The sequence below is a fragment of the Eptatretus burgeri genome, chromosome 4 (genome assembly GCF_056783735.1).
Source record: "Eptatretus burgeri isolate ZD-2024b chromosome 4, Ebu_testis_v1, whole genome shotgun sequence".
NCBI lineage: Eukaryota > Metazoa > Chordata > Myxini > Myxiniformes > Myxinidae > Eptatretus > Eptatretus burgeri.
Genome location: NC_140964.1, coordinates 50724042 through 50751376, shown reverse-complemented (window position 1 = coordinate 50751376; position 27335 = coordinate 50724042). Strand labels below are relative to the sequence as shown.

General features: G+C 45.3%; 1 protein-coding gene across 6 annotated transcripts in view; it reads left to right on the top strand.

The window, feature by feature from the left end:
• Positions 1–607: 607 nt before the first annotated feature.
• LOC147028037 (protein FAM171A1-like) overlaps positions 608–27335 on the top strand; it is a 61587-nt gene continuing 34859 nt past the window's right edge. For 2 of the 6 annotated variants that reach the window (XM_085877982.1, XM_085877984.1), the window contains exons 1-5: positions 608–816; positions 7462–7698; positions 7865–7957; positions 8271–8429; positions 16092–16271. In XM_085877982.1, the coding sequence (XP_085734108.1) occupies positions 708–816; positions 7462–7698; positions 7865–7957; positions 8271–8429; positions 16092–16271 (778 nt within the window). In that variant the 5' untranslated portion in view covers positions 608–707. Of the gene's footprint in view, positions 817–3933; positions 4073–7461; positions 7699–7864; positions 7958–8270; positions 8430–16091; positions 16272–27335 lie in introns of those variants that run through there. The other 4 variants (XM_085877983.1, XM_085877986.1, XM_085877985.1 and 1 more) reach the window with 4 other exon arrangements.

The window sequence follows — 27335 nt, the reverse complement described above, 5'->3', positions numbered from 1 at the left end:
CTCACCACTTTACCGTAATACCTGCACGCCCAGCACTCACTACTTCACCGTAATACCTGCACGCCCAGTACTCACCACTTTACCGTAATACCTGCACGCCCCGCACTCACCAATTTACCATAATACCTGCACGCCCGCACTCACCAATTTACCGTTATACCTGCACGCCCGCACTCACCAATTTACCGTTATACCTGCACGCCCCGCAACGACCACTTTACCACAATACCTGCACGCCCCGCACTCACCACATCAGCTGCACGCCCTGCACTCACCACAATACCTGCACGCCGCACACTCACCACATTTCCACAAAACCTGCACGCGTCTCTCTCACCACTTTACCGTAATACCTGCACGACGCACACTCACCACTTTACCACAATACCTGCATGCCCCGCACTCACCACATCAGCTGCACGCCGCACATTTACCACATTTCCACAAAACCTGCAGCAGGTTACATACTGAGAATCTTATTCCTTCCTCCACCATTTATTTATCTGACTCAATTTTCCTCTTCCACAATTATTATTCCTCATCAATCCCTCAATAACCCCACGTTGCTTCATCTCCATCCACCCACAGGCTCCAGCTCCTCCTCACCCCCACCCCCCCCCTCCTCGTTTCGACCTCCGAGCACTGGGAGCGCGCGAGTGACGTCACGCCGGGGATATGGCCGCTTGCTGCCCGCTTCTTGCTCAGCCATGCCTCTCCTCGTTGCCGCCTGCTTGTGCTTGTCCGTCCTGCTGCCGCTGTCGAATCCCCGCACCCTGCGCACCACAGGGCAGCACTCGAGCAGCAGCGCAGCACCAGGTACACGCCCGACGCCGCTTCCCGCGGTTCATTGTGTCAGATGCACCGCCTGACCCGCTCGTCCAGGTTGAGATCTCCTGTTGATGATGGACAATCGCTCGCGATGCCGACTCGCGGGGTCGGGGATGCTTGCGATGCGAGCCGTCGTGTTCCCAACCGACCGATTGCCGTTCCGTACATTGCCCGTGCTGCCGTTGTGCGTCCAACTCGTGCGTTACATCTTTGTTTCTCTTGTAATTAACATGCACTGGATGTCCGTGCAGAGGAAATCTGGAGCGGGAACAAAGGGCGGTACATCCCGGGGGTGGCGGGGTAGTCGGGTCGTGAGGGGACAGGAGGGAGAACGTCGGAGGGGTGGTGGGGGGCAGAGGGATTACAGCCCCGATCAGTTTGAAAACCTTTGATATTTTTGGGTTTTCAACATCACTGGTGTCATTGACATAAGGCAGTACCAAGGCAATGTGTGAGCGGGATGGGGCTGTTCCGGTGTGGGTGTAGGCCATAGGGGGTGTTCCGGCGTGGGGCAAGGGGATTTCGGGGGGAAGGGGGGGAGTACAAGGTGTGGATCGAGGGGGAGTGCAAAGTGCAGATCAAGGGGTGTGCAAGGTGCTGATTTGGGGGGTACAAGGTGCGGATTGAGGGAGGGGGTATAAGGTGCAAGGTGTGGATCGAGGGGGAGTGCAATGTGCGGATCAAGGGGGTGTTTGGTGCAGATCGAGGGGTGTGCAAGGTGCGGATCGAAGAATGGAGGGGTACAAGGTGCGGATTGAGGGGGGTACAAGGTGCTGATTGGGGGGGGGTACAAGGTGCGGATTGAGGGAAGGGGGTATAAGGTGCAAGGTGTGGATCGAGGGGGTGTTTGGTGCAGATCGAGGTGGTGTGCAAGGTGCAGATCGAGGGGTGTGCAAGGTGCGGATCGAAGAATGGAGGGGTACAAGGTGCAGATTGAGGAGGGGGTACAAGGTGGTGATTGGGGGGGGTACAAGGTGCGGATTGAGGGAAGGGGGTATAAGGTGCAAGGTGTGGATTGAGGGGGTGTTTGGTGCAGATCGAGGGGTGTGCAAGGTGCGGATCGAAGAATGGAGGGGTACAAGGTGTGGATCGAGGTGGAGGAGTTCAAGGTGCGGATCAAGGGGGTGTGGAAAGTGCGGATCGAAGGGGAAGAGTACAAGGTGCGGATCGAAGAATGGAGGGGTACAAGGTGCGGATTGGGGGGTACAAGGTGCGGATTGAGGGAAGGGGGTATAAGGTGCAAGGTGTGGATTGAGGGGGTGTTTGGTGCAGATCGAGGGGGTGTGCAAGGTGCGGATCGAAGAATGGAGGGGTACAAGGTGTGGATCGAGGTGGAGGAGTTCAAGGTGCGGATCGAGGGGGTGTGGAAAGTGCGGATCGAAGGGGAAGAGTACAAGGTGCGGATCGAGGGGTGTGCAAAGTGCAGATCGAAGGGGAGGAGTACAAGGTACGGATCGAGGGGGAGGAGTACAAGGTACAGATCGAGTGGGTGTACAAGGTGCCGATCGAGGGGGGAGGAGTACAAGGTACGGATCGAGGGGGAGTACAAGGTACGGATCGAGGGGGAGTACAAGGTACGGATCGAGGGGGAGTACAAGGTACGGATCGAGGGGGAGTACAAGGTACGGATCGAGGGGGAGTACAAGGTACGGATCGAGGGGGAGTACAAGGTACGGATCGAGGGGGAGTACAAGGTACGGATCGAGGGGGAGTACAAGGTACGGATCGAGGGGGAGTACAAGGTACGGATCGAGGGGGAGTACAAGGTACGGATCGAGGGGGAGTACAAGGTACGGATCGAGGGGGAGTACAAGGTACGGATCGAGGGGGAGTACAAGGTACGGATCGAGGGGGAGTACAAGGTACGGATCGAGGAGGAGTACAAGGTGCAGATTGAGAGGGTGTGTAAGGGGTGGATCGAGGGGGAGGAGTACAATGTGCGGATTGAGGAGGAGGAGTGCAAGGAGCAGATCGAGGAGGAGTGCAAGGTGCAGATCGAGGGGTGCGTATCAAGGAGGTGCACACATGGTGCGTATCGAGGGGGTGCACACAAGCTGCGTGTCGAGGGGGTGCACACGATGCATATTGAGGGGGTGCGTATCGAGGAGGTGCATGTCGAGGGGGTGCACACAGGGTGCGTATCGAGGGGGTGCACACAAGTTGCGTATCGAGGATGTGCACACATGGTGCGTATCGAGGGGGTGCACACAAGCTGCATGTCGAGGGGGTGCATATTGAGGGGGTGCGTATCGAGGAGGTGCATGTCGAGGGGGTGCACACAGGGTGCGAATCGAGGGGGTGCACACAAGGTGCGTATCGAGGGGTGCGTGTCGAGGGGGTGCACACAAGGTGCGTGTCGAGAGGGTGCACACAGGGTGCGTGTCGAGGGGGTGCACACAAGGTGCGTGTCGAGAGGGTGCACACAGGGTGCGTGTCGAGGGGGTTTTAACAGCACGATGCCATTCATATTTACATGGAGAGAAATGTGCCGTCTTACCTCAACCCCCAAGCTTGTGCGGGTTCATGCCCCCACTTCTCTGATGTCTATATTTTCTATTTAAAGAAATACATGATTCTGATTTGTAATACCGGTTCCTACCAGGCAGTGCTGGACGATACACATTGCATGGAGGGAATTGGGGTACTCCCCCCTCCCTGAACCTGGGGGGCTATGTTTGTTTTTTTAACCACCTTAGACCAACACCCCGAGTACAACCACCAGCTTTTAACTCATTCCATGCATCAGTACAAGAGTGCATAAAAATTAAACACACAAACACACGAACACACTTCTCAAATTATATATATATATATATATATATATATATATATATATATATATATATATATATATATATATATATATATATATATATATATATATATGGTAGTTTGCATTCTCCTCTTCTGACTTGTCTACTCTCTACCTTCCTTTCTCTCTCCTCCTCTCCCACTTTTCTTAAATTTATTCCTTCAACTCTTCCTCCCGTTTCACCTTCAATTCAGTGCCCATGTACTAAACTGATTTCCCTCTCCCTCCCATTCCAGCACTCAAACCTTTTGCTGCATCCAGGCAGGTAATCCTTTTAATCCCACCCCACTATCCATGAATGCTTCAGCAAGGAAGAAGGTGATCCGTTCCAGGGGAGACCTCACGGTCATGCGCATAGGGGACCATTTGGGGGCAGGGGGTGTCGGTGTGTGCTGCACCATGCGTGATGATTTGCAGCTGCAGGAAAAGATGGTTAGTTTGAGCGTTTGGCTTTTGATTGTTTTCCAAACCTCAATGCGGTTGCACATGATGAGCAATTTGCCGGAGATCCATGGCGATGTATTGAGATGGTATGTGCGTGAGAACCCCAAATTTATCATCGATGATGGGGTGCGCTGCAACTTTGGATGTTTTACTCATGAAGTCATTTTTTAAAAAGATGAACATTAACTTCCCACCGACTGGTAATATTACATTTCTACGCACATTGTTTTGAGTTCATATAGGTTTCCAATCGCTAAATATGCATTTGAGTGGTCGTGTGTCCAAATGGCGTGTGTATACGAGTATATGAGTCTTGTAAGATTTGTTGTCACTCTTCTAGTTTAGCCTCGGTTTGAATGGCGACATGTTACGCTAGTAGGATAGCTTAGATGTAGGCACACTCACATTTGATCTGTCCAGCGTGGGTTTGAATCTCGACACGGCGACACACTGTCAACCTGACCAAGACGGGGCGACCCGTCGATGTGTGTGCTGTCACTTGGGTGAACGTTAAGCCGGAGGACCCGTCTGCCAGCACTGGTGGTTGGTGGACGTTAAAGATCCGACGGTGTTTTATGTTCATTATGGGCCTCCATTATTTTTGTTCATGCTTGGTATTTGTGGTTAATTTTTGCGATTCCACGAGTCCAGTTGATACATTGTTCATGCATCTTATGGAGAACGAGATAGGCGTTCACCCAGCTGGCCATTTGCTCGAGGCTTTGGAAATTCACTCAAAGTCTTATGGGACTTGCTAATAAATCATGGCAATTCAGGATGAGATGTCATCAGCCGCCGTTGACATGTTTCTGACTTATTGCCAACACAGGACATTTATTTCATTTTTAGCTCGCCCGTTCGAAGAACAGAGAGCTATAGCGATACCCCTGGCGTGAGCATCAGCGTGAAAATGTTAAAGTTTTTGGTGCAAGTTATTTCCTTTCTAATGTTTTTATCTACTACACTATTTTTTACTGATTACAATATACAAATACATATATTGCTTTAAAATTATTTTGATCAGACTTCACTGCAATGCTTTATCAAAAATATTATTAGACTAGTCTTTTAAAAACGATAAATGTATAAACAGGCGAGCATTGGGTGGCTTTGACACCAACTCTCTGGTTATTTATTTATTCGTCCCACGGTAAATGTGATGTCATTTTGAATCATCTGTTTCCCATCAATTTTTTGTCGGTTGCTTCTTTTAGGGAGTATACATTGTTTTGAATAGTATTGTCTGAATTTTTTTTTAACACTTTGATGGTAAATGCTATGAAAAAAATGTTAAATATAGAATGATTTACTGACGTAGAGAATAATAATTGTTCACCACCAGAATTACTTTACCATTTTTTAGTGTAATCAAAATGTAGTACAATATGGCAGGTTTAAAGTGACGTAAACCATATCATTTACAATGCAATAAGGCATATGGCTTCTCATGGGGTTACAGTACTGTACAGTAAACGAATAGAGCGGTTTGTGAATGTGGAAGCTGTGTAATGAAGTGTTTGTGAATCGGAAGCAAAGGGCTGTGGGACATCATATTAAACAAGGATACAAGTCCTCGTTGAGGACACGGCTCCTGACCGCAACTTAAAAATGAGCTGTGCAGATCTTGCATGTAAATAAACAAATAAATAAATATATATGGAGGTTGTGGAGATGGTAAACAGGTGGTGTATATAAATAAATAATTCAAAGTTGCGTGTTCATAGTGGAGATGGTAAAGTTTATATAAATAAATTAATTCAAGGTGGGATGTTGGTAGTCGTTATGGTGAAGTGTAAATAAATAAAGGTTCACAATTTAAGCCTGTACTATTGTCTCCTGGAATTTTTACTTACGAAATCTAAAGATTTCGTAAGTATATTGATGCCTTCCGTTTCTGTTTGTTTGTTTGTTTGTTAGTTTGTTACTTACGAAATCTAAAGATTTCGTAAGTATATTGATGCCTTCCGTCCTCTGTTTGTGTGTTTGTTTGTAGGCACGATAACTCGAGAACGGAAGAAGCTACCAATGTCAAATTACACCACGTGATTCAGGAGGGTGGTGGCAAGCGCTGATTAGATTTTGGTACAAATCGGTCAAAGGTCAAGGTCACGGTGAGGTTAAATATTCGATTTTTGATGGTTTGGTACAGATAACTCGAGAACGGAAGAAGCTACCAATGTCAAATTACACCACGTGATTCAGGAGGGTGGTGGCTAGTGCTGATTAGATTTTGGTCAAAATCGGTCAAAGGTCAAGGTCACAGTGAGGTCAAACATCCAAAAAATGATAACTCGAGAACGGAAGAAGCTACCAATGTCAAATTACACCACGTGATTCAGGAGGGTGATGGCTAGTGCTGATTAGATTTTGGTCAAAATCGGTCAAAGGTCAAGGTCACGGTGAGGTCAAACATCCAAAACATTCGATTTTTAATGGTTTGGTACAGATAACTCGAGAACGGAAGAAGCTACCAATGTCAAATTACACCACGTGATTCAGGAGGGTGGTGGCTAGTGCTGATTAGATTTTGGTACAAATCGGTCAAAGGTCAAGGTCACTGTGAGGTTTAAATATTCGATTTTTGATGGTTTGGTACAGATAATTCGAGAACGGAAGAAGTTACCAATGTCAAATTAGACCACGTGATTCAGGAGCGTGGTGGCTAGTGCTGATTAGATTTTGGTCAAAATCGGTCAAAGGTCAAGGTCACGGTGAGGTCAAACATCCAAAACATTCGATTTTTAATGGTTTGGTACAGAATCATCGTAGAAACTTCTGGTTTGCGTCGCTACCTTCTCTCGAGACAGCTTTTATAAGACAAGGTCAGAGGTCAAGTTGACGGTTTCGTAAGTACCAGTCTATGACTGTTTGTTTTATTTTTTATTTATTTTCCAAATTGACTCTGATCCGAAAATCATTGGACGTGCCTCATGCCCAGATATTATTGCACACATGTGCCGGATTTGAAAGAAATACACCAAGACATTTTCGAGTTGAGGCTTTGGACGGAGGAACGGACGGATGGATAGGACCTTAAATATAAGCCCCCATCCGGGCTCATCCATTTGGGAGCTGATAATGACGTGACTTTTTAATACAAATTACAAAGACCAATTTCAAGGGGCTTTTGGTTCGCACAGTATTTTGGAATGAATAGCACATGTTTATTGCCCTTATGTACCGTAAGTGATAGTGCTGATAATGAGACGTCTTGACGTTTTTAAATCGGTACACATGCCAGCCTACCAGGTTTTTGGGCCAGGAAGCATCCTTTGTCACAAAGAACATTACACACGAAGAGTGAACTGTTTTGTAGACCTACAGTTGAATTGATGGTAGTAATGGAAAGCACCTATATCCACCCTCTCCCTCTCTAGAATCTCCAAGCCTCTTATTGAGAGTGTCTGTGCTGGACTCGAACTCGCGCCGCCCGCTGAATTCGGCCTCCGTGCAGGTTTTTGGAAACAGGAAGCTTCTCGTGTCAGGCCTGACGAGTGAAGCTGGTGTGGCCTCTGTTCACCTGCCACCCCGTCATGAGAGCAACATCGTCGTGCGAGCCACAAGCCGCGGCTATGTACACGCGTCTATGCTATGGAGGCCTCGGAAACTTCCTCGTAAGCCTTCGGCCTACATTATTTCTAAGACGCCGAGATGCCACATTGTTTTTCGTTTTTGTTTTCCCCATAAATCGCAGATACTTGAAGATAAAAAGTTTCACTTTTGCCACTGACCAGTCTTAAATGACTGGTTGACCATTTTACCATCTGTTATACCCTGCAGGCTTTAGTTCGGTGACACTTCTGCTACTGCCAGAACTTCCTGCATCTCTAACCGTGTACGATGACTCGGTTACGATGCTTGGGGGCATCAAGAGTGAGTGGTAACAGTGCTCCTGTTGTTATTGATTTGGTAACAACCATATGGCACGTAGAATAAGACAGAAGCTGGTTTAGACAAAACATGAATGGCAGCAATAAATATGTCCAAGTGGCATCCTGGATTGCAGCTTCATGGAATATAAACATGTATTTCACCTGCAACATAAAAGCAAGTCGGGACAGAGAAAAATAAAAAAACAGCCTGGCAGGATGGCTGAGAGGTATGCACACTCGCCTTTAAGCTGTTAGTAACTTCGGCCACCATTCTCCCTATTCCTCTCACAAACCCGTTTTCTTCGCTCCCACAGGTCCATCAGGCCAGCCCAGCATCCATTTCTCCCTTCAGTCCATGGAGTTGCCAACTAACAGTTCATACAATCATCTGGTGGCTTTCCTCACACTCGCGCTCACAGCTACGGACTTGAATCGCTTCCCTTTGCCTCTTGGCATGGACAACGACACCAAAGGTGCTATAAGCCATTCGTGTCCGTCTGATCGCCTCATTTACTGAAATGCATTGTTGGTACAATGTTTTGTCAAAAGACAAAGTAATGGTACATCACCTGCTCCGTAAATCCAATTGTCATTGCCATTTTGCTGAAATGGATGTAAATTACCCAAAATGCAATTGGAAATATGTATGTATGATAACACCAATTGTGATTTGCTTATCTCAGCATTGAATCTAATAATCTATGTATGTGTGTGTATATATGTATATATATATACATATATATATATATATATATATATATATATATATATATATATATATATATTCTCCCTCTATCGGTACTTGTGATGATTTATTAATGCACAAGCCTGTATTTTATGCAAAGCCTGTAACTAGCTCTGCTTAGTTTTGTTTCAATAAGTTAGAATGATTCGATTTTGCAGTACGCATGCTTTGAGATTGAAATTTAGCGATTAATTAATTTCACCTTGTGAGCTGTGACAGCATCTAATGGGCTTGTGAGGTTAATACGTGGTCGTTGAAACTTTTTGATTGAGAAAAACCGTCGGTGTTGCTATACCAGACAACAAGCTGATTTTTTTTGTAGTTTAATACCTGCTGTTCTTGTCGCGTTTGCATTCTCGCTTGAGGCAAGATGTCCCTGGAACATAGGTCACAACTCTCGATGTTTCGAATTGACACTATCTGCTTGAACCTCGCCTTCCTTCAATCGTCTCTCGGTTATTAAATGAGAGAATACAAGTAAAAACCCGTCATTTGAGACAGACACCACCTCGTGGTTGTAACTGGAACTGCAGACATCTGCCAATGGGTAATGGTAGCAGATGTTTCAATGACACCTCGTCTTCATTGATGGATCAGCATGGTTCACACCAGCTCCGGTGTTTGAGTTCATTCCAATCGCTGTGTTTCAATTATTACTTCCCAGCACCTAATGCGATGTCGTCACAATATCTCTGTTGGTAGAGTCGATACAATTGTACTTGTGATGCATCGTTCAGCGTTTACTGGGGGCATCACAATGGAGGACAATGTGGACGTCTTGCTGTTCTCGTCGTCGTCGTCGTTTAATTTCCCGACGGCGAGATGGTTGAGAGGAAGCACATGATACGACTGCACCTACGACGTGATGGTGATGGTTCGTCAACGGCATGATATTGTAGCGCTGGCATCAGCGTTGACGTCACACAGTTTGTGAACCACAACTCGACCGAAGAGGCTTTCCGAGCCAGACTTTCAAATCCCAAATGGGTACGTGGAGTGAAATGCAACCGATGAAGACATTGCAGGACATGCGTGAACTCGCCAATAGGGGACAAGGTATCATTTTGAGGGTTGTTAATCCGTTTAGTCAATCTTATGAGGATGCTTCGAATTTGACCTGGACTCTTATTTGTGAAAGAAGTAATGCATGCAAGTCATGCTTAAGCTCATTAGTATTTGTATGAGGTGATGATGAACAACCGCAATCAATATCCGTGGAATAGTTAACTTATTGCATGTTTCGTGCTTGATACATGTGCGAGGAATCAAGATGGCAGTGATTAACATTTCCAAGATGATGGAGCAGGGAATAATCATGAAATGTCTGGTTCATGAAAACATTAAGCCTGTTAGAATCTACACCTGGTAGTTGGCACACTGGCAGAGTTACCTCCATCACCGAAGGTGAAGGAGGTTATGTTTTCACCCATCTCTGTCTGTTTGTTAATTGCCGGAATCCTTCGGATTTCGGCAATTATGTTGGTCGGTTGGGTGTGTCATTCTGTGTGTCTGTCTGTCTGTTTGTTTGTGTGTTTGTTTACCCTGTAGCAGCCACACTGTTTCAGCGATCATGACCAAACTGGGTACAGATGTCGGCCATGGTCCAACTTAGACACTTGTCGTTTTTGGTGAATCTAGATCAAAGGTCAAGGTCACCGAAAAACCGAAATTCCTATTTTCGCAATAACGTCCGCTAAAACGGTCGCATCGACTTCAAACCAAATCAAAAATGTGCATCTTCCAATTCTGCATCCAACCATAATATGTCTCATTGAGGTGTCACACCAACACCCTTCTTAGCGGTCGGGGGTCGAATGTCAGGGGGGTCGGGTCAAAAATTTCAAATTGTGATAAAAACGTCATTTCCATCCCGATTAACTTCAAATTTGTCATGTGTTATCTTGGTATGAGTGTCCTATTATATGCCAAAAATGATGAAATTTGGTTCATCTACTTCTGGTTACCATGGCAACAAAGTTCCCTAATGATAAACAAATGCAAGTTTTCAGATTAAAAAAAATTTTGACAGTGTCCACAATTGTGCAGATTTGTTCACCAATATTTGCACCCATGTAGGGAATGGCACTGGCTACTGATGTGTTAAGTTTGGTTGACCTTCAATCAAGGTCAATATCAAGGTCGACTATAAACCGTGAATCGATTTTTTTTTATTTTTTTTATTTTTTTTTTATCACAACTTACTCAAAAATGGTCGTATCGACTTCAAACTAGGCTTAAAATGTTCACAACTCATATCTCTAATTATGATTTTACACATTTGCATGCTAAAAAATGCAAAGTTTAGACATTCGCCCGAGGTCGAAGTTGAGGGGGGGGGTCACGTAAAAGTTGATTTTCACTTTAAAACGGCCATAACTCAAAAAAAACAGTGACAGATAGCGACTACATCATCATTATCAACATATAGGAACTTGCATATGGCCTTTTATTTGAGACCAAATTTGTTGACTTTGCGTGACCTTGTAAGATGAAACCCGAGGTCACCGGTTTTTACAATGATGAGAAAGTGGCCATAACTTCAAGAGTTTGAAAGATAGAGCAACGAGGTTTACGTCATATTGATCGCCATCGAAAAGTAGGGAAATACATATTTTTAGTTATTCTCTATCACTTTCCGTTTTCGAGATGTATTGAAAAATAGCGTATTTTGGGGAATTTTCTGTCATTTTCTTTGGAGATATAACTTCTGCGATATTCAAGATAGAAAAACAGAATCAACACCATCTTGTTCGCCATTGAAAAGTAGGAGTATAAATGTGTTTCTCGTTTTTAGCTCGGCGTTGTTCTTGTTGTTGTTGTTGTTGTTGTTGTTGTTGTTGTTGTTCTTGTGAAGACAAAACCTTTAGAACTCGGCTCTTTTATATACAGGATCCGGATCTCCTTGAATACTAAACACCTGTACACATCCTCACATTGAGGGTTCCTTTTGAGAGCGTCTATCATGAACTTTTAAATATATTCGGACATTTGCTTTAAAGTTTCGAAAAGTTCACGTTACTATTTAAAGATTATTCCATTTAAAGTATTATAATTTCGTAAATACATTATTTTCTCGTCATGAACGACGATCGTCCAGGACGGGTCTCGCTATTGGCTCCGTCAAGGCACGTGACGAAATATCATATGTTGTTGTTGTTGTTTTTTTTCTTCCTCTTCTTGTTCTTGTTCTTCTTCTTCTGCTGAAGACAAAACCTTTAGGACGCGGCTCTTGGACACACTTGTCCTTGTTCTCTATCACTTCCTGTTTCTGAGATATAATGTGTCAAAGTTGACGCGCATTCACGAAAGCAAAGTTATTCTGGAAATTCCTTGCTCAACGAGCAATTTCATTTGTTTGTTTGTGTGCAGGATATCTCAAAAAGTTGTGGACAGGTTGGGTGTGTCACAAGGACGAACTGATTATATTTTAGTGAAGATCTGGATCCCGATCCGGCTGCTCGAATTTTTTTGAAGTTATTCTTCACCATTGAGAGATCGGGCCAAAAACGATATACAGTCAAAGCTCGTTACTATGCCACCCGTCGGGACCGAGCGAGAGTGGCATAGTAACGAGATTTTGTAAAAACGGCCTTATTTTCTCAAGTTACCCATCTGTAGTTAATCTTTAGACAAAATTTATTCCAGCAAGTAAAAGGCACGACTGTTGTATAAGCTAAGCGAACGGAGAACATACACACACTAACAGAGTTCACACACTAACATATGGCATGGCGAGAAATTCACGACACACAAAGCTTTCAAGAATTGTCGGCTGGCGCATCTTCTTTCGGCAGATCTCGTGCATCTCGTTGTCTAGCCGATCGCACGCTTGCATCACACCGGGCTTCCCGCTTCTCTGCTGCATGAACTTCCGGACGGTGCTCCAAGCGCGCTGGGCTTCCTCGAATGGAACGATTTCCTCCTCGACAGTTACCTCGTCATCTTCGCTTTCCACCGGCTCCTCACTGCACAGAATCTCCTCCGCAATCTCCTCCAGCGTGAAATATCCACCAGTCGTGAGGCGCTCGTCGGCTTCGAGAAAGTCAGACAGCTCGATCTCCTCGTTCTCGTGCATCTTTTCCTCGGCAGGCAGAGCTTCCCAGATGCCGGGCAGCTCCGCATCCTGTGGCTCAGTTTGGATCTCCTCTTCGATGAACTTGGCCTTCGCGAAACAGTTCCTGATCGTCGACTTGCCGACCTGCTCCCAAGCACGCCGGGCGACGTGTAGAGCGTCGAGCAATGTGAACTTGAACTCCTTTCCCTCGTCTATGGCCTCAAGCCGGCGGCATAGCAGGAGCTTCTTGTAGTGGCGCTTGAGGTTCTCTATGATTCCCTGATCCATTGGTTGCGAATTGGCTGTCGTGTTGGGTGGGAAGAAGACCAGTTGGATGTTGTTCAGCTCGAGCTCGGGAGGGTGGACAGAGAAGTTATCGAGACAGACCAGCACTCTGCATCCCTGCTGGCCAAGTCGTCCGTCCCACACACGCAACATCTCCTCGAAAAGCTCCGCCGTCATCCACGCCTTCGAGTTCGCCTTGTACTTGACCGGGATCTCTTTGTTCTTGAAGGCACGGGGTTTCTTGGAATTGCCAATCACCAGAAGAGGGAACTTCTCGCTGCCGCTCATGTTTGCCCCAACCAGAAGAGTGATCCTTTGATTGCTTTTCTTTCCTCCAGTACACCGCTCTCCCCTGAAAGCCATGGTCTTGTTCGGAAGCAGCTGCCAGAAGAGTCCAGTCTCGTCCAGGTTGAAGACGTCGTCTGCGGAGAACTGCCCGAGTAAGGGCCGGAGAACCTGTTGTTGCCACTCAAGAAGGGATTGCGAATCCACCGCTCCAGCTTCGCCCTGCACTGTCTTGAACGTGATGCCGTGGCGCTTCTTGAAATTGCCCAACCAACCGTCGCTCGCCATGAAGTCTGGGATGTGCATCAGCTCGGCCAGTTTCATCGCCTTCTCCTTGATCAGATCGCCGCTGACAGGCACATTCTGTCCTCTTGATTGCTTCAGCCACATGAGCACTCCCTCATCAAGCTTCGGGTCGTGAGCCTGCGTCAACTTCATGCGCTTCGATGGAAATCCAGCTTTGATTGCAGCCTCGATTGCATCCTTCTTGCTGAGAATGCCCTTCACGGTGGTTCTCTAAACTTCGACGCCCCATTTCTTGCTAATCTCCCTGGCCAACTTGGACTGATTCGGCTCCTTCTTCGCGGCATCGATTATCTCCTTCTTCTCCTTCAGCGTAAAGTCGGTTCGCTTGCGTTTCTGAGCTGACATTATGGGCTGAATTTGAAAAAAAATGATGTCACTGTTGCACGTGTGCCTGCGTGTCTGTGTGTGTGCTCGCGCTTTTTTGTGTCTCGTTGTGCGTGTTGTGATTGGCTTGTTGTGGCTGGCATCGGGGAGAAGAATCGCGTGTTTTGACACAGTCTGACTATGCGCGTACGTATTGAGTTATGTTGTGCGCAGCTGGACTGCAGTTCGTCGCTTCGCCTTTGGACGTGAGTGTGATAATCGAGCACTGCGCAATACAGACTTTTTCACGACTCGTGCCTTTTAACAGTCACACAGTAGTGGCATGGTAGCGAGAGTAGGGGGTGGCATAGTAAATTTATTTTGTATTGAATTTTGTCGGGACCGAGCAAAAGTGGTATAATAGCGAGAGTGGCATAGAAGCGAGGTGGCATAGTAACGAGCTTTGACTGTAGTACTGTATAGCATGATATTCCAAAAATGTATTGAGCCCGATATGTTCTTGTGGACCAGGCATTACGTGGCGGAGGGATGCGCTCTACCGAGTGCCCTTCTAATTCTGATTGGGGCAACCAGACTTTGTGCCATAATGGTTGGAGCATTTGTTCTGAGTCTGGGAGGTTGGTGGTTCAAACACTGGCAGAATTGTACCAACAACTTTTTTATGGTACATGCTGCTTCCGTGCTTGATAGTCAGCATTTAAAAAAGGATCGAGCATGGACGAACAACAATAAGACAATGGCAAACCTCCACTATAACCCTTGCCAAGAAATTCCTTCAGCAGCATCAATGCTCTGGAAAGAGAACGGTACATCAACATCAAAGAAGTTCACACGGTACGGTGATGATTACCTATCAAGGAAATCTGCATTTCAGTGCTGAGGAAACAGTCCAGGCCAAATTTGAAGCACCCTGATAATTTCACACAACTGGTGCAGAAAAGAAATAAAGGGATGGCATCAATTCATACATGTGCGCATTCATCCCAAACACATGTTACTCGATTAATATGTTAGAATTGTGGTGACCACGTAAAATGACTGTCGCTGATGGTAAATTCCAATAAAACTGGTCAAAAGTTTTACCATGGGACAATAGTGTTGGGTGTACTTTATTGACATTGATACGTAAGTGGGTTACAATATTTGAAATTATATATTATATTATATTATATATTCCGTTATAAGGAGCTTCAATGCAGGAGGCCATTCAGCCCATCAAAGCCTGCGTGAGTATTGCCAACCTATGGTTGTTTGTCTGTGCTCTATCCTTTCTTATACTGAGCGTCAAGGAAGGAAACGGCACGTTCCAATTTTAAATCTTTGTTATGACTCTGCCGGGGTGCAAACCGCCGACCTTCCAGACTCGGAGAGGATGCCCAAACCATTACGTCACTGGGTCTGGTTAAAGAAGGTTGATGACATAATTGCTTAACTTTAAAGATTTATCAAAATAATACTACACAGAACATTTGATGAGATTACTATTTGGAATCGGTTGATTCACTGAATTGTTCTCCATCATTTGATTGTTCAATCCATGCAAAAGGAATCCCAAAGTATTACATTTCACCACATTCCTCTCGTACTTCAAATCTCTTTACTCCCTAGAACTACAACACAACGGTTACTATCATGTTTCGTCCATGCCAAGTCGTTTGAGAAATGGTGTCTGACGGTAATGGTTCATATATTTGTAGATTTCCCTTTTTCTTCTCACAGTGGGTTACTGGTCGAGGTGGTTGAAGTTGTCTGACAACCGTCTGTAATGTAACTTTCTTTTTCCGCGATGTGTTTGTGAGTAATTGTGTTCATACCTGCTTCTCTGAGCCTTTACCTATCCTCCATTACACCACATGTGTCCTCCAACTGCTGTGGGATGTTTGCCTTTCCTTGTTTCTTACAAGCCATTCGTAATTGTGCTGCTCGCACAGCTTAACAGCCCCAAAGCGATCACGTGACGTGTCGCAAGATAAGCCTTGTTTGCATTTTCAGCTCGAGAGTGTGCTCGTTCATCGTGGTGGACAGATCCCAGCAAGATGGCCAGGGTTTTTGCATAGTGTAATGTATGTACGTATATTGTATAAGATATATGATGTACATATTGATGTGTGCGTGTGCGCGTGTGTGTATGCACAGCAGACGGAGGGCTGTTGGTAGAGCTGACTCCATTAGTTGCGATGACAGCACGCATCGAGACTCAGAGTGGTGTGAATGTTCCCGTCGAAGGTAAAGTCCAAATTTGCCTCCCACTGCCCGACGAGCCCCAGCTTCAAATCGGGCAGGACGTTGCTTCCTGGAGCTATGACGACCAGCATGGTGAGGATTATCTCATTGTGCGTACGCTGTCTCTGCATTTGCTCTCGCCTATTGCGTCATTTGTCCCAATTTCCAGCAATGTGCTCCTGAATCCATTGCCACCGCGCGTGGACATCATTTTTGCGCTCTGCAAACGCTCATTACAGTTTGATTGCCTTTGGAACTGATTATGCAGCTACAAAGGTTTTCTCCTGCTGCTTAACATCCTGCTTTCAGTGTGCCCGAGCGTTTGGTGCTCGCGAGCGTGCGGCGTTAATGAGTTTTGAGATGTTCATTAATTGTGAATGGTTTCCATCATGGATCTACCTGGCGGCAACTGGGCTACTGTATAACCTGCTCTAGTATAGTACACCTGCACGTTTTGAGCTTTTCGCAAGCTTCCACTTCTGCAGTCATGTGAGACTGTTTCTGCCTCCCAGAGGGACGTGGAGTGGGAAGTGCACGTCGCGGCAAAATGGGGAAAATGGTTTGGAATTATTTTTTTTTTTCACTCGACCTCACACTGTGTTGGAAATTCCAAACTTCTTGTTTTGCCACTCTTGTTCATTCTGTACTGAGAAAGGTAAACAAAAACAGTGGCAATAATTTTGCATCGTCATAACTTTTCAAACGTTGCTTGAGACTTTGGTTGTTTTGTGTTTTTTTTCTCAAAGTTAGCAGTTTATTGTGTGCTTTGTTTGTCAAAAGGAAGCTTTTAAACCTCGTCCTGCCATTGTTATGATCTTAGGAAAGAAAGGATACGATGAAGCCGAACACAGTACGTTTCCTTTTTGGTTCATCCAGGGTAAGGTTTTGTTCACTTGGAAGAGAATTTACAAATCATTTTTGGCACAGGCACACGATGACCTACTTTGCTTGGGATAGTTTCTGATACTCAACGAATAAAAGGTAATTACAGCAGATGCGATACCAGGTTGTGGTATCTCCTCGCTGGTTGTGGTTGTGGAGATGTACAGGTGTCGTGGATGGAGTGATCCAGCAGTAGATGTGCTCATATGTCAGACTGAAAAGTGTCAGCTTTCCAACTGACTTCGTTTTTATCTTTGTTTCAGATTTGGAATCCGATTTGTTGTTGTTGTTGTTGTTGCTTTCATACGGCCATGAGTGTGATGTTATTGCACCTTACACTGCACTCGGTAGACGTCATGGCGAGTCGACCTTTTCGTTGAGAAAATAATGGCTCGATGGATCACTTGCTTATTCCTTCCCAAGATCACTTGTTTTGCTCCACCTGTAGATGAACCAAAACAGGGAGAACGATTTTAATTGTGTTAACAGAATGGAGTTCATACATATGTTACCAGACTCGGTGGTGTAATGGGAGCGTCTGCTCTGAGTGTGGGAGGTCGCCAGTTCGAACCACGGCTTAATCATACCAAAAGGCCTTAAAAATGCTGCGTGCTGCTTCCTTGTTTGACGCTCGGCATTGATGAAGATCGAGCATGGACAAACAACCGTAGGTTGCCAATCATCGTGCAGGCTTTGATGGGCCCAATGGCCTTCTCTTACATTGAAGTTCCTTGTAAGGGAACTCGTTATTCCCACGCCTTTTGAAAAAAAAAAACGGGGGATGTTGTAATTGGCTCCGTCCGTCCGTCCGTCCGTCCGTCACGCTATCACCTCCTAAATGGTTGGGCAGAAATTCACCAAGCTTGGTAGTTATGATCACCACATGGCAAGAAGTTGCGACAGCAGTATCGTTTTGGCCCCGCCGACTGAAGCGGGGTCAAAAAGGTCAAATACCCAAAAATGCAATTACATGTACTGGAACATTTTTAAACATTTTATAATGAAACTTTATATATGCGATCGGCATTAGAGGACGCATGAAATTTGTAATCATTTTTTTGGGGGAGGATTTGACCCCCGGTTCATGCCCTGGGGGTGGGGACTTTGGGTCACTGGGATCAAAATGGGAGGGAAAAAAATTTAACTCTGAATTTGATATTGGATCAATCCTGGTGGAACTTTTTGCCATCTTTAAACTTTGCTTTAGGTGGGAAGTTGGGGATTTGCGATGGTGCACCGCCGACTTCACTCTCGTGTTATACTTATGAAAAACCTTTTTGTTTGTGCTTTTTTTTTTTCGTTTTTTGCTTTATTGCTGTGTAGTATCTTGTGGGGAGTACAGGGGGAGGAATCTATTCTTAGCTCTTTGACGACCCCAAGTATTCCCACCTTCTTGTGGGATAGCCGAGGATTTTAGTTTTTGCTCCGAGTCTTTCACAAACCGACTGACCAGGCCTGAGGTGCTGACAATAACTCACCTACTCTTCGCGAAAAACGTCATGGGATCTTTAATGTCCATCATCAACCACGTTCCTTTGATGGACGGTGCAGACTGATGCATCCCCCTGCATGGGAGATACCATGGTGAGAGTTTATAGCTGGGCCTACATTCGAACCCAGGCTAGACAGTTCAAAGGAGAGTGCGCGTACACACCTGTGCAAAAGTCTTAGACACATTCAGGATTTACAATGTGTGGATGTTATGAGCATCAATAATTTACTCAAAAGCCTCCATCGGTGGTTTTTTTTTTGTTTTTTTTTGTATACCTTGGTCGAGGCTCGTATGAGAGCTAACACACAACTCACAGCAAGGAGGCATGAGACAAGAGGGGAGGGAGTGGAAGGGACAAAACAGTGGGGAACAGACACATTAGGTGAACTGTGGAAGGGAGAGGGATGGGGATGGGACGGGGAACATGGCGAAGAGAAGATGGACATTTCAGGGACTTTTCAGGGACTTTCAGGAATGAAAGCAGGAGAAATGAAGGAAGTGGGCTTGGGTGGATTATCGGGGGTAGAAAAGATCGAGGATTTGGATGGGGGAAGATAAGAGGTGGTGGTGAACAGCTGTTTTGAAAGCCTGGAGGGAAGAATGGGAAAGAATAGAGTGAGGAAGTTTATTCCAAAGACGGGAAAAAAGAGAAATGAAAGAGTGAAGATGAGCAGTGATTCATGATTTTGGTAGTTTTACCAGAAGGGGGTTGTTGGCGGACCTTGAGCGCCCTGTGGAAATGTGGTGGGGACAAATCACAGAGAGAGCAGGGGGGCAAGGCTGGAGAGGAGTCGGTAGAAGACAGAAAGACCACCGACCAACCTGCGGTGATTGAGTGAGAGGCCAAAAGACTCAGCTTCTTTGCGGGAGATGCCGATGATCTTAAATGCCCTGGTTTCGACAGCGTGAAGCCGAGAAAGGTGGGAGGCAGGAGCACCAGCCCAGAGGGGAGAGCAGTACTCCATCAGGCTACGGACAAAAGCTTTGTAAGTGGTCAGGAGCTCAAGAGGGCCGAGGAAGGACTTAGCACGACGGAGGATTCCCAGTCGGCGACTGGCTTTTGAGGCGAGGTTGGAAATATGACTTTCCCAGGAAAGGTCATGGCAGATAGTGAGACCCAGAAGCTTGAAAGAAAAGACTTCTTCCAGGGGATTGTTGAGAAAGTGGATGGGGGGGTTTTGTAAACGGTCCTTTCGAAGAGACATAGTGAGAGTGTGAGATTGTCTGGATTGAAAGACATGTTCCACGTGTTGGACCAGTTTGTGATTTTATCCAGATCTGCAGTGAGCGAAGAAGCTGCTGCTTGCCGGTCTGAGGAATGACAGATGGTACGACAGAGGGTGGAGTCATCAGCAAAGAGAAATAGAGGATTTTCCAGAGAGTCCGAGAGATCATTGATGAAAACCAGAAAAAGAACAGGGCACAGAACGCTGCCTTGAGGAACTCCAGCCTGGACAGGAAGAGGGGATGAAAGAACTCCATTTCGGGCCACACGTTGACTGCGACAGTAGAGGAAGTCTGCGAGCCATGAGTGGAGATGGCCTTGAATACCATGAGAAGAGAGTTTGGTGAGTAGGGCAGGGTGCCAGACTGTGTCAAAAGCACGTGATATGTCCAGGGATACGGCTCGGATTTCCTGTCTGGCATTGAGGACCTCCATCCATTGATGGGAGAGCAGAAGCAGCATATCCAGGGTAGAGTGACCTGGTCTGAAACCAAATTGATGATTGGAAATCAAGCCATTGGAGAAGAGGAAGGATTTCATGTCTGAAGCGATGATGGATTCCATAACCTTGCTGATGATTGGGAGAAGGCTGATTGGTCTGTAGTTACAGGGATCTGTTTTTGCACCTTTTTATGCAGGGCAGTGATATTAGCAGATTTCCAAGCAGATGGCAGATGACCTTGGGCAAATGAGAGGGTGAATAGAACAGAGAGAGGGTGAGCAAGAGCAGAAGAGCAGGCTTTGAGGACACGTGGGCTGATGCCGTCTGGACCGGTTGCAGAATCTGACTCGAGGTTTGAAAGCAAGCTCTCCACCTTGTCAGGAGAAAAGGACACAGAGTCCAGGGACAGTTGGGTGCGACTGGGTAAAGTGGGTAGAGATAGTGATGGGTTTAGGACACAAGATTTAGCTGCAAACACCGAGTTTAGACATTCAGCTTTATCACGTGTGGAATCAGCAGTGCGGCCATTTGAGGTAAGGGAGGGGATGGAGGGGGAACATACACCAGAAACAGATTTGATTAAACGCCCCCAGGATTTTGAGGAGGGAGAGAGGTTTGAGAGTTCAGACTTGAGATGAGAAAGATGTTGTTTTCTGGCTCTCCTGAGGGTAGATACACACTTGTTCCGAGCTTTGTGGAAAGAACTGAGATTGCCCTCAGTTGGGTTTGCTTTCCATGAGGCAAAGGCAAGTTGTTTCAGGACAACTGCCTCGCCACAAGCTTCAGTAAACCAAGGGCGGGAGGAAGGGTAAGACAACTGAACACGAGAGGGGATAAATCTGTGCATGAGGAAGAGCAAGTTTCTTTGAAAGAATTCCCAGGATGAGTTTATGTTTGAGAAAGTAGTGATAGGAGACCAGTCTGTAAGTTTGATGGCTGCTCGGAGACCCTGCCAGTCGGCTTGAGTGAAATGCCAGACTCGACGGCGGTGAGGTGGTTCTCTGATAACAGCCAGAGAGATGTCCACTTTGACAAGGACGTGGTCAGAAGAACCAATTGGAGTGAAGGAAGAGCAGCAGATATTGTCAGGGAAATTTGTCAAAATCAGATCCAAAAGAGATGGAGTACCATTGGTTGAGATCCGGGTCGGGAAGTTGACCGATTGAGTCAGTCCCAATGAGTCGCAGAAAGCTTTTGCTGAGGTGCCATGGCAGGTGAGAGAGGTACCCACACCGAGCCAACTGGCATGATGACAATTGAAGTCACCACATAAGAGGAAGAGAGAGTTTGGATGAGAAGATAGAAGATGGTCCATGTTTTCGGATAGTGAGGTGTAGATGGAGTCATCACTGTTCGGTGGACGGTACAGTACACATATAAACATGAGGTGGGAGTGGAGGGGAAGCCTTAGCTAGAGGTATTCCTGGGGGTGTGGGGGAGTGAGAGCAGTGCATGGAGAGTGAGGAATAGAGTCTTTGATGAAGAGAGCAACACCTCCACCAGGACGAGGCTCAGGTCTGTCATACCGTAAGAGGGAGTAACCGGGGAGAGATATTTGGGAGTCAGACACGTCTTGGGAGAGGAAAGTTTCTGTTAGGCAGATTATGTCTGGCTTGTCAGTGGCAACCTGTATGGAAAGATCTGAAAGGTTTGAGCGAAGGCCCCGGATATTTGAGGTCCACACTTTTAATGAAGAGGTAGGGGAGGAGGCTTTGGGTGCAGGAGGTGGAGGGGGAGGGGGAGGGTAGGACAAGGGACGAGGGGGGCAGGTAAGGAGGGTTGCTGAAGGTGTATGGGGTATTGCAGAATAGCGAGGGGAGGGGGCCGAATGAGGAGGAGAAAAGGCTCTGTGGTGCTGGGGGAAAGGGGGGACAAGAGATAAGGAAGAAGGCAGTTGAGGATTTGAGGAGGTGGAGTGAAGAGATGGAGGTGAGAGGGCAGTGGAAGGAGGAAGCTTCGTGGATGGGAGGGGGGGAAACTTAGAGAAGGAAGAGTGAGGGGGATGAAAGGTGGGAGAAAGGTGAGGGGGGAATTTTTGAGAGAGGTGAGAGGAAGGCTTGGAGGGAGAAGAGTGAGATGGTTGCTTTGAGAGTGAGGGGTGAGGGGGTGAGTTGGCACTGAAGTTGGAAAAAAAGAATGGTTGATGGAAAGCGAGCATCCATTGCAAACTGTGGTTTTTAAAAGTTTTAGGTCAGAGATGCGATTTAACACAATTCTTGATGGATGCAATGAAGGCGAATTCAGAGCATGGAGAGAAGAAGCGCTGTAATAGTTGGATTTTTTAGGCAAGGAATGAAGGAGAGGTCGAAATGAGAGCAGTCTGTTAAAAATGAGAGCAGTAGTGCATTGTGAAACAGTAAAGAGTACCACATGTGTGAGAGAGGAAGATGAAGCATTATAAGATCGTTTTTGTAGTTAAAAATAATGTATGAGAGAGTTCAACAGATTAGGTCATGGAAGTATAAAAAAAAAAATCGAGGAAGAAGACGAGGAGGAAGTTAAAAGGAAGAAGACGAAGCAGAATCGGGAGAAGGTGAGCGTGTTGTTGTTGTTGTTGTAGGGTTTTTTTATTTTTATTTTTTGAGATAAGAAAGAGATTAGTTGGGGGAAGTTTGGAAAGTGGGGAGGATCAAAATTGAAGGTAATGGGGAGGATAGAAATTGAAGGTAATGGGGAGAAAAAAACAAACAAACCAAAAAAAAAAAAAAACGATCGAACACCGAGTGGAACCGGTAGGCCTCAAGCCTAGGCCTAGGCCTCAAGCACCAGGGAAGAACGTCGACAAAAATACTCACAAAATAGCACGATTTTTGAAACAAAACCGAACTCGCAACACACAGTAACATGTAGGTGAGAAAATTAAACAGTTAAAACGGGACAAATAACAACCGGAAACTTAGCTTTGAGAACGTCAGCAGGGAGCCCCGAAGGAGACCTCTCGCTGCTCCAAAACCGGAACCGGAACCGATTATAACCGTTTTCTCGGTTTTCTCTATAAAACGGAACCGTTTTCTCCAATTATAACAACATGGACTGTCATTAATACAGCTTAGTTTGGGTGAGAAAAAGCCAAGCTTGTCATTTAGCAATCTGTAATTCACATTGATCAGAATCTTCAAAAACCTCTGATCACAGCTCAAAGTAAAGTGTACATGCGCAGCTAATATGAGGGGTTGTACGAGTAGTCGATAATCCATCACATTTACCAATCAAATTTAACTGATGACTCATTGTCAGTGTTCCTTATCATTAACATCAGTTTTTCCTCTCTACACATCCATAAAGTTAAAAGTCTACTTTTCATACTGCATAATACAGATCTATCAGGATTTACTGTTCGCTTGAAACAAAATGGCTAAAATTTCAGTAAGAAGAAGTCACCACAAAATTGTTTCTGCATAAGGAAGGAAAACCCTTGAGTGAAATGGCTCGCATCACTCAATTTTGAAGGTGTGGTGTCTGAAACGCAATTAACAAGTACAGGGAAACAATCTATCTCTAATTCCAGCAGTGTGTGTGTGTGTGTGTGTGTGTGTGTGTGTGTGTGTGTGTGTGTGTGTGTGTGTGTGTGTGTGTGTGTGTGTGTGTGTGTGTGTGTGTGTGTGTGTGTGTGTGTGTGTGTGTGTGTGTGTGTGTGTGTGTGTGTGACCACTGTTTCTCGACAACCACTGGTCCGATCTAATTGAAATTTGCCAGGTATATTGCTGGGGCCCTGTGGATGTGCCTTTTCAAGGTTTGATATTAATCAGACAAGTGCTTCCCAAGTTATGGCCATTTATTAACCAACCAATGAAAGGACACGTTGCGTAGGCGTGGCTGCATAGGCCGGTGCGCGGCCTGCCGACGATGACGATCGGTGCCTTAGTTACCGTAGTGTAGGAGTGGCAATGGTCAATGGCAGCAAATGTCATGGCAAGCAAAGACAGGGAGGTAAACTTGATTTTAATGTGGATTTTAATTAACTCTGTGTGTGTATCACAGTTGTTACTTCAATGCAAGCGATAATTCGTGGAATGCATGTGAACATTCCGTACGGGCACACACCACTTCCGGATAGTGATGACTTACTCTATTCTAATAATTTCTCGATTTTTTTTGTGCGCATTTATAGATAAACACAATGCCCCAATCCAGTCGTCGTTTACTAGAGCGAAGGAATGGCCTGTGTATTTGTTTCTGGCTTGCGGTTTGAAAGTTTTTTTTTATTTTTATTTTTTTTTATTTTTATTTTTTGCACGTACTGGTCTGTGACAAAGCTGGGACTGAAAGACCCAAAAAGCTGTCTAACAAGGATGAGCAATACTTGAAGATAATATCCTTAAGGAATAGAAAGAAGAAAAACATTGAATTGACAATCGAGCTGGCAGAAGGCTCGGGAGTCGTCCATCCATCAACAGTACGAACGTCACCAGGCCTTAAAGGATGTGTTGCAGGAACAAAACCTGTAAAGAGAGGGGAACAAGACTGAAAGGCTAAAATATCCGCAAGAACACAGGAATTGTACGACGGAACAATGATCAAAGGTGCTTTGGACAGACGAGTCAAAGTACAAGTTATTGGGTCCAATCGAAGACGGTATGTGACATGATGAAAAACTAAAACTTATAAAGGGCCTTGCTTGTAGCAAACAATTAAGCATGGAGGATGTTCAGTTGAGGTATGGGTGTGCATATCCTCAAGTGTTGTTTGAAAATTGATGGTATATTGACTGCAGTAAGGTGCAAACAAATATGAATCCACTATTCCATCCAAAAAGTGAAAGAAGAATTCCAGCAACTTTGATGATCTTTGGAAGGTCTTGGAAGAAGCGTGGAACACCATCCCACGAGAGTTTACAACAAAATATTTGAAGCATCCCCACAAAGAATTTCGATGGGTTTGAAGGACAAGGGTGGACATACTCGCGATTTAGTTTATATATCAAGGTATATTGTGTTTATATTTGGTTATTTAAATAAGATTTTATTTTTTAAATAAATTTGTACTTACATTGACCACAAGGTTTTAGTTTCTGTTTGCATCAGAGTAGAAAAATGCAAAATGTTTAAGACTTTTGCACAGCCGTGTACCTCTAGGCTATTCTGCCAGCCCTAAAGAGGGAGGGAATGCACCTTTCAAACACATCGATCCAGTCCCCTCCTGAAGTGTGCAAAGTTCTTATATATTCAAGGATGAAAGGCTCATTTAAACTGCAACACACCTTCCCTCTTCATTTTATGAAAGCACGACGCTCTCCCAAAATCCAAAAGTTATCGTGAATTAAAGCTTTTATTTAGATTTCGGAGGTTGATCGATGTATTGATGCAGGACTTGTCGGTAGCTTGTGTCCCCATGGAGTCCAGATTTGTCACCTTGTGATATTCTTCTCTTTGGACCAATCAACAAACATCTGGGTGGAATTGAGTTTACAAATAATGAAGACTTGGAAGCACGTGTCCTGAAATAGCTGCATGCTCATCCCCAAGATTTCTATGCAAGTATGATCAAGGTGCTTTCATGCCAATGGAACAACTGTGCACCCGAATCAGGAAAATACCTACCTTGAGAAAAGGGTGAACTTTCATCAATGTTTGTGTCCCTTTCTTGACGTTTCTAGAATAACAAGTCCACATCAACTTTGAGCTACCATAATACAATGCCTGTGATATCAATAGCAGTGGCTGTGGCCTGTCTGGAATTCCAGTGGGTGAATGGATAGAATGGCATTTAAATACATACCTTTCTACCTGATTTATGTGTTTGATCGTGCTGGGCACCGAAGAACCCAACTTCAACAGAAGTTCCATGGAATTCTTTGCAGGGGACATCAACGAACAGAAATTTCACTGAATGTTTGGATAGATGTACTAAAGAGCAGAAATTCCATGGAATTGTTTGGGAAGGGCAGCGTAGAACCACAAATGTGCAGAATTCTCAGGAAGGGGCACTGTGGAGATGTAATTCCATGGAATGTTTGACAGACGGAACAGTGCAACATTCCTATGGCAGGGATTGGCAATCTGATGCTCATTGTAACTTGATTTGCCAGCGAGAGGTCAATTGGAGTCGAGGGTTAATGCCTCGCCTTGCTCTGTCCTAACGGCGCTAACCGCATTTCCATTTGACAATTTAACATGTTGCAGATGTCTCAGAATCTCTGCTTCTCAGTCTTGCATGGAATGGCATGCTGCTTGTAGTAATGCATTCTGGGTATTTAACTGCGATTAATGCGATTAATGGGGTTAATTAATGCGATTAATTAACCGAAGAACCCAACTTCAACAGAGGTTCCGCGCACGGTGATGCCTCGCCTTGCCTGCAAAACATACTGTTTATACCTGGGTAGAGATTCAAACCCAGGCTAGCGTGCACGTTCTTCTAGGCTATCCTACCAGTCCACGGTGTTGCTCTAATTGGTCCGACATATTTGTAGATTCATTTTGTTTATCCAGGTGAACCTGCTTTTCTTGCTTTGAAACATGTTTCGTAAAATTATTTACACAATGGTCGTTTATTTGACCGTACATCCTTCATTAAAGAAATCCTGGGAGAGGTGGAAGGGGGGATGTGGCATCCTTTGTCTCGCGCTCATGTGTGCTGCCTCCCCGGGCAATTCTTACACATTGTTTTTTTTTATACTTATGTTGCTGTGAAAGACACGGAACGTTTTTGTTATTTCTTTTGCATTGTTTTTGGCGGACATTTATAGCTGTGGACCCCTCTCGAAGCATTGAAGTGCCGGTGTGATTATGACAGTACTGTAGTAGTTTTGAATATAGAGATGAAAGGCTGTGAATATAAGGCTATCGCTTTTTTTTTCTCGAAACCTTCAAGGTATCAAGAAGTAGAACTATGATGTAAAATGATTTACCCTTTAATCTTGTAGAGAGTTACAATATTTCTGTAAAAGTGTATTACTCGCTCATAATTCTGCTTCCATCAGGAATGTAATTATTATCTGTTGTTGAGAATTTCCTGATCACTCATTTTGGAGAGTTTGCCTGTTCCTTTTTGGATGGTTTGATTGCTGCTCCTTCTTAAAGGGTTGACAGTTCCTCGTTTTGGAGGGCTTAACAGTTGGTAGTTTTGGAGGGCTTGATGGTTGGTAGTTTTGGAGGGCTTGATGGTTGCTTGGGT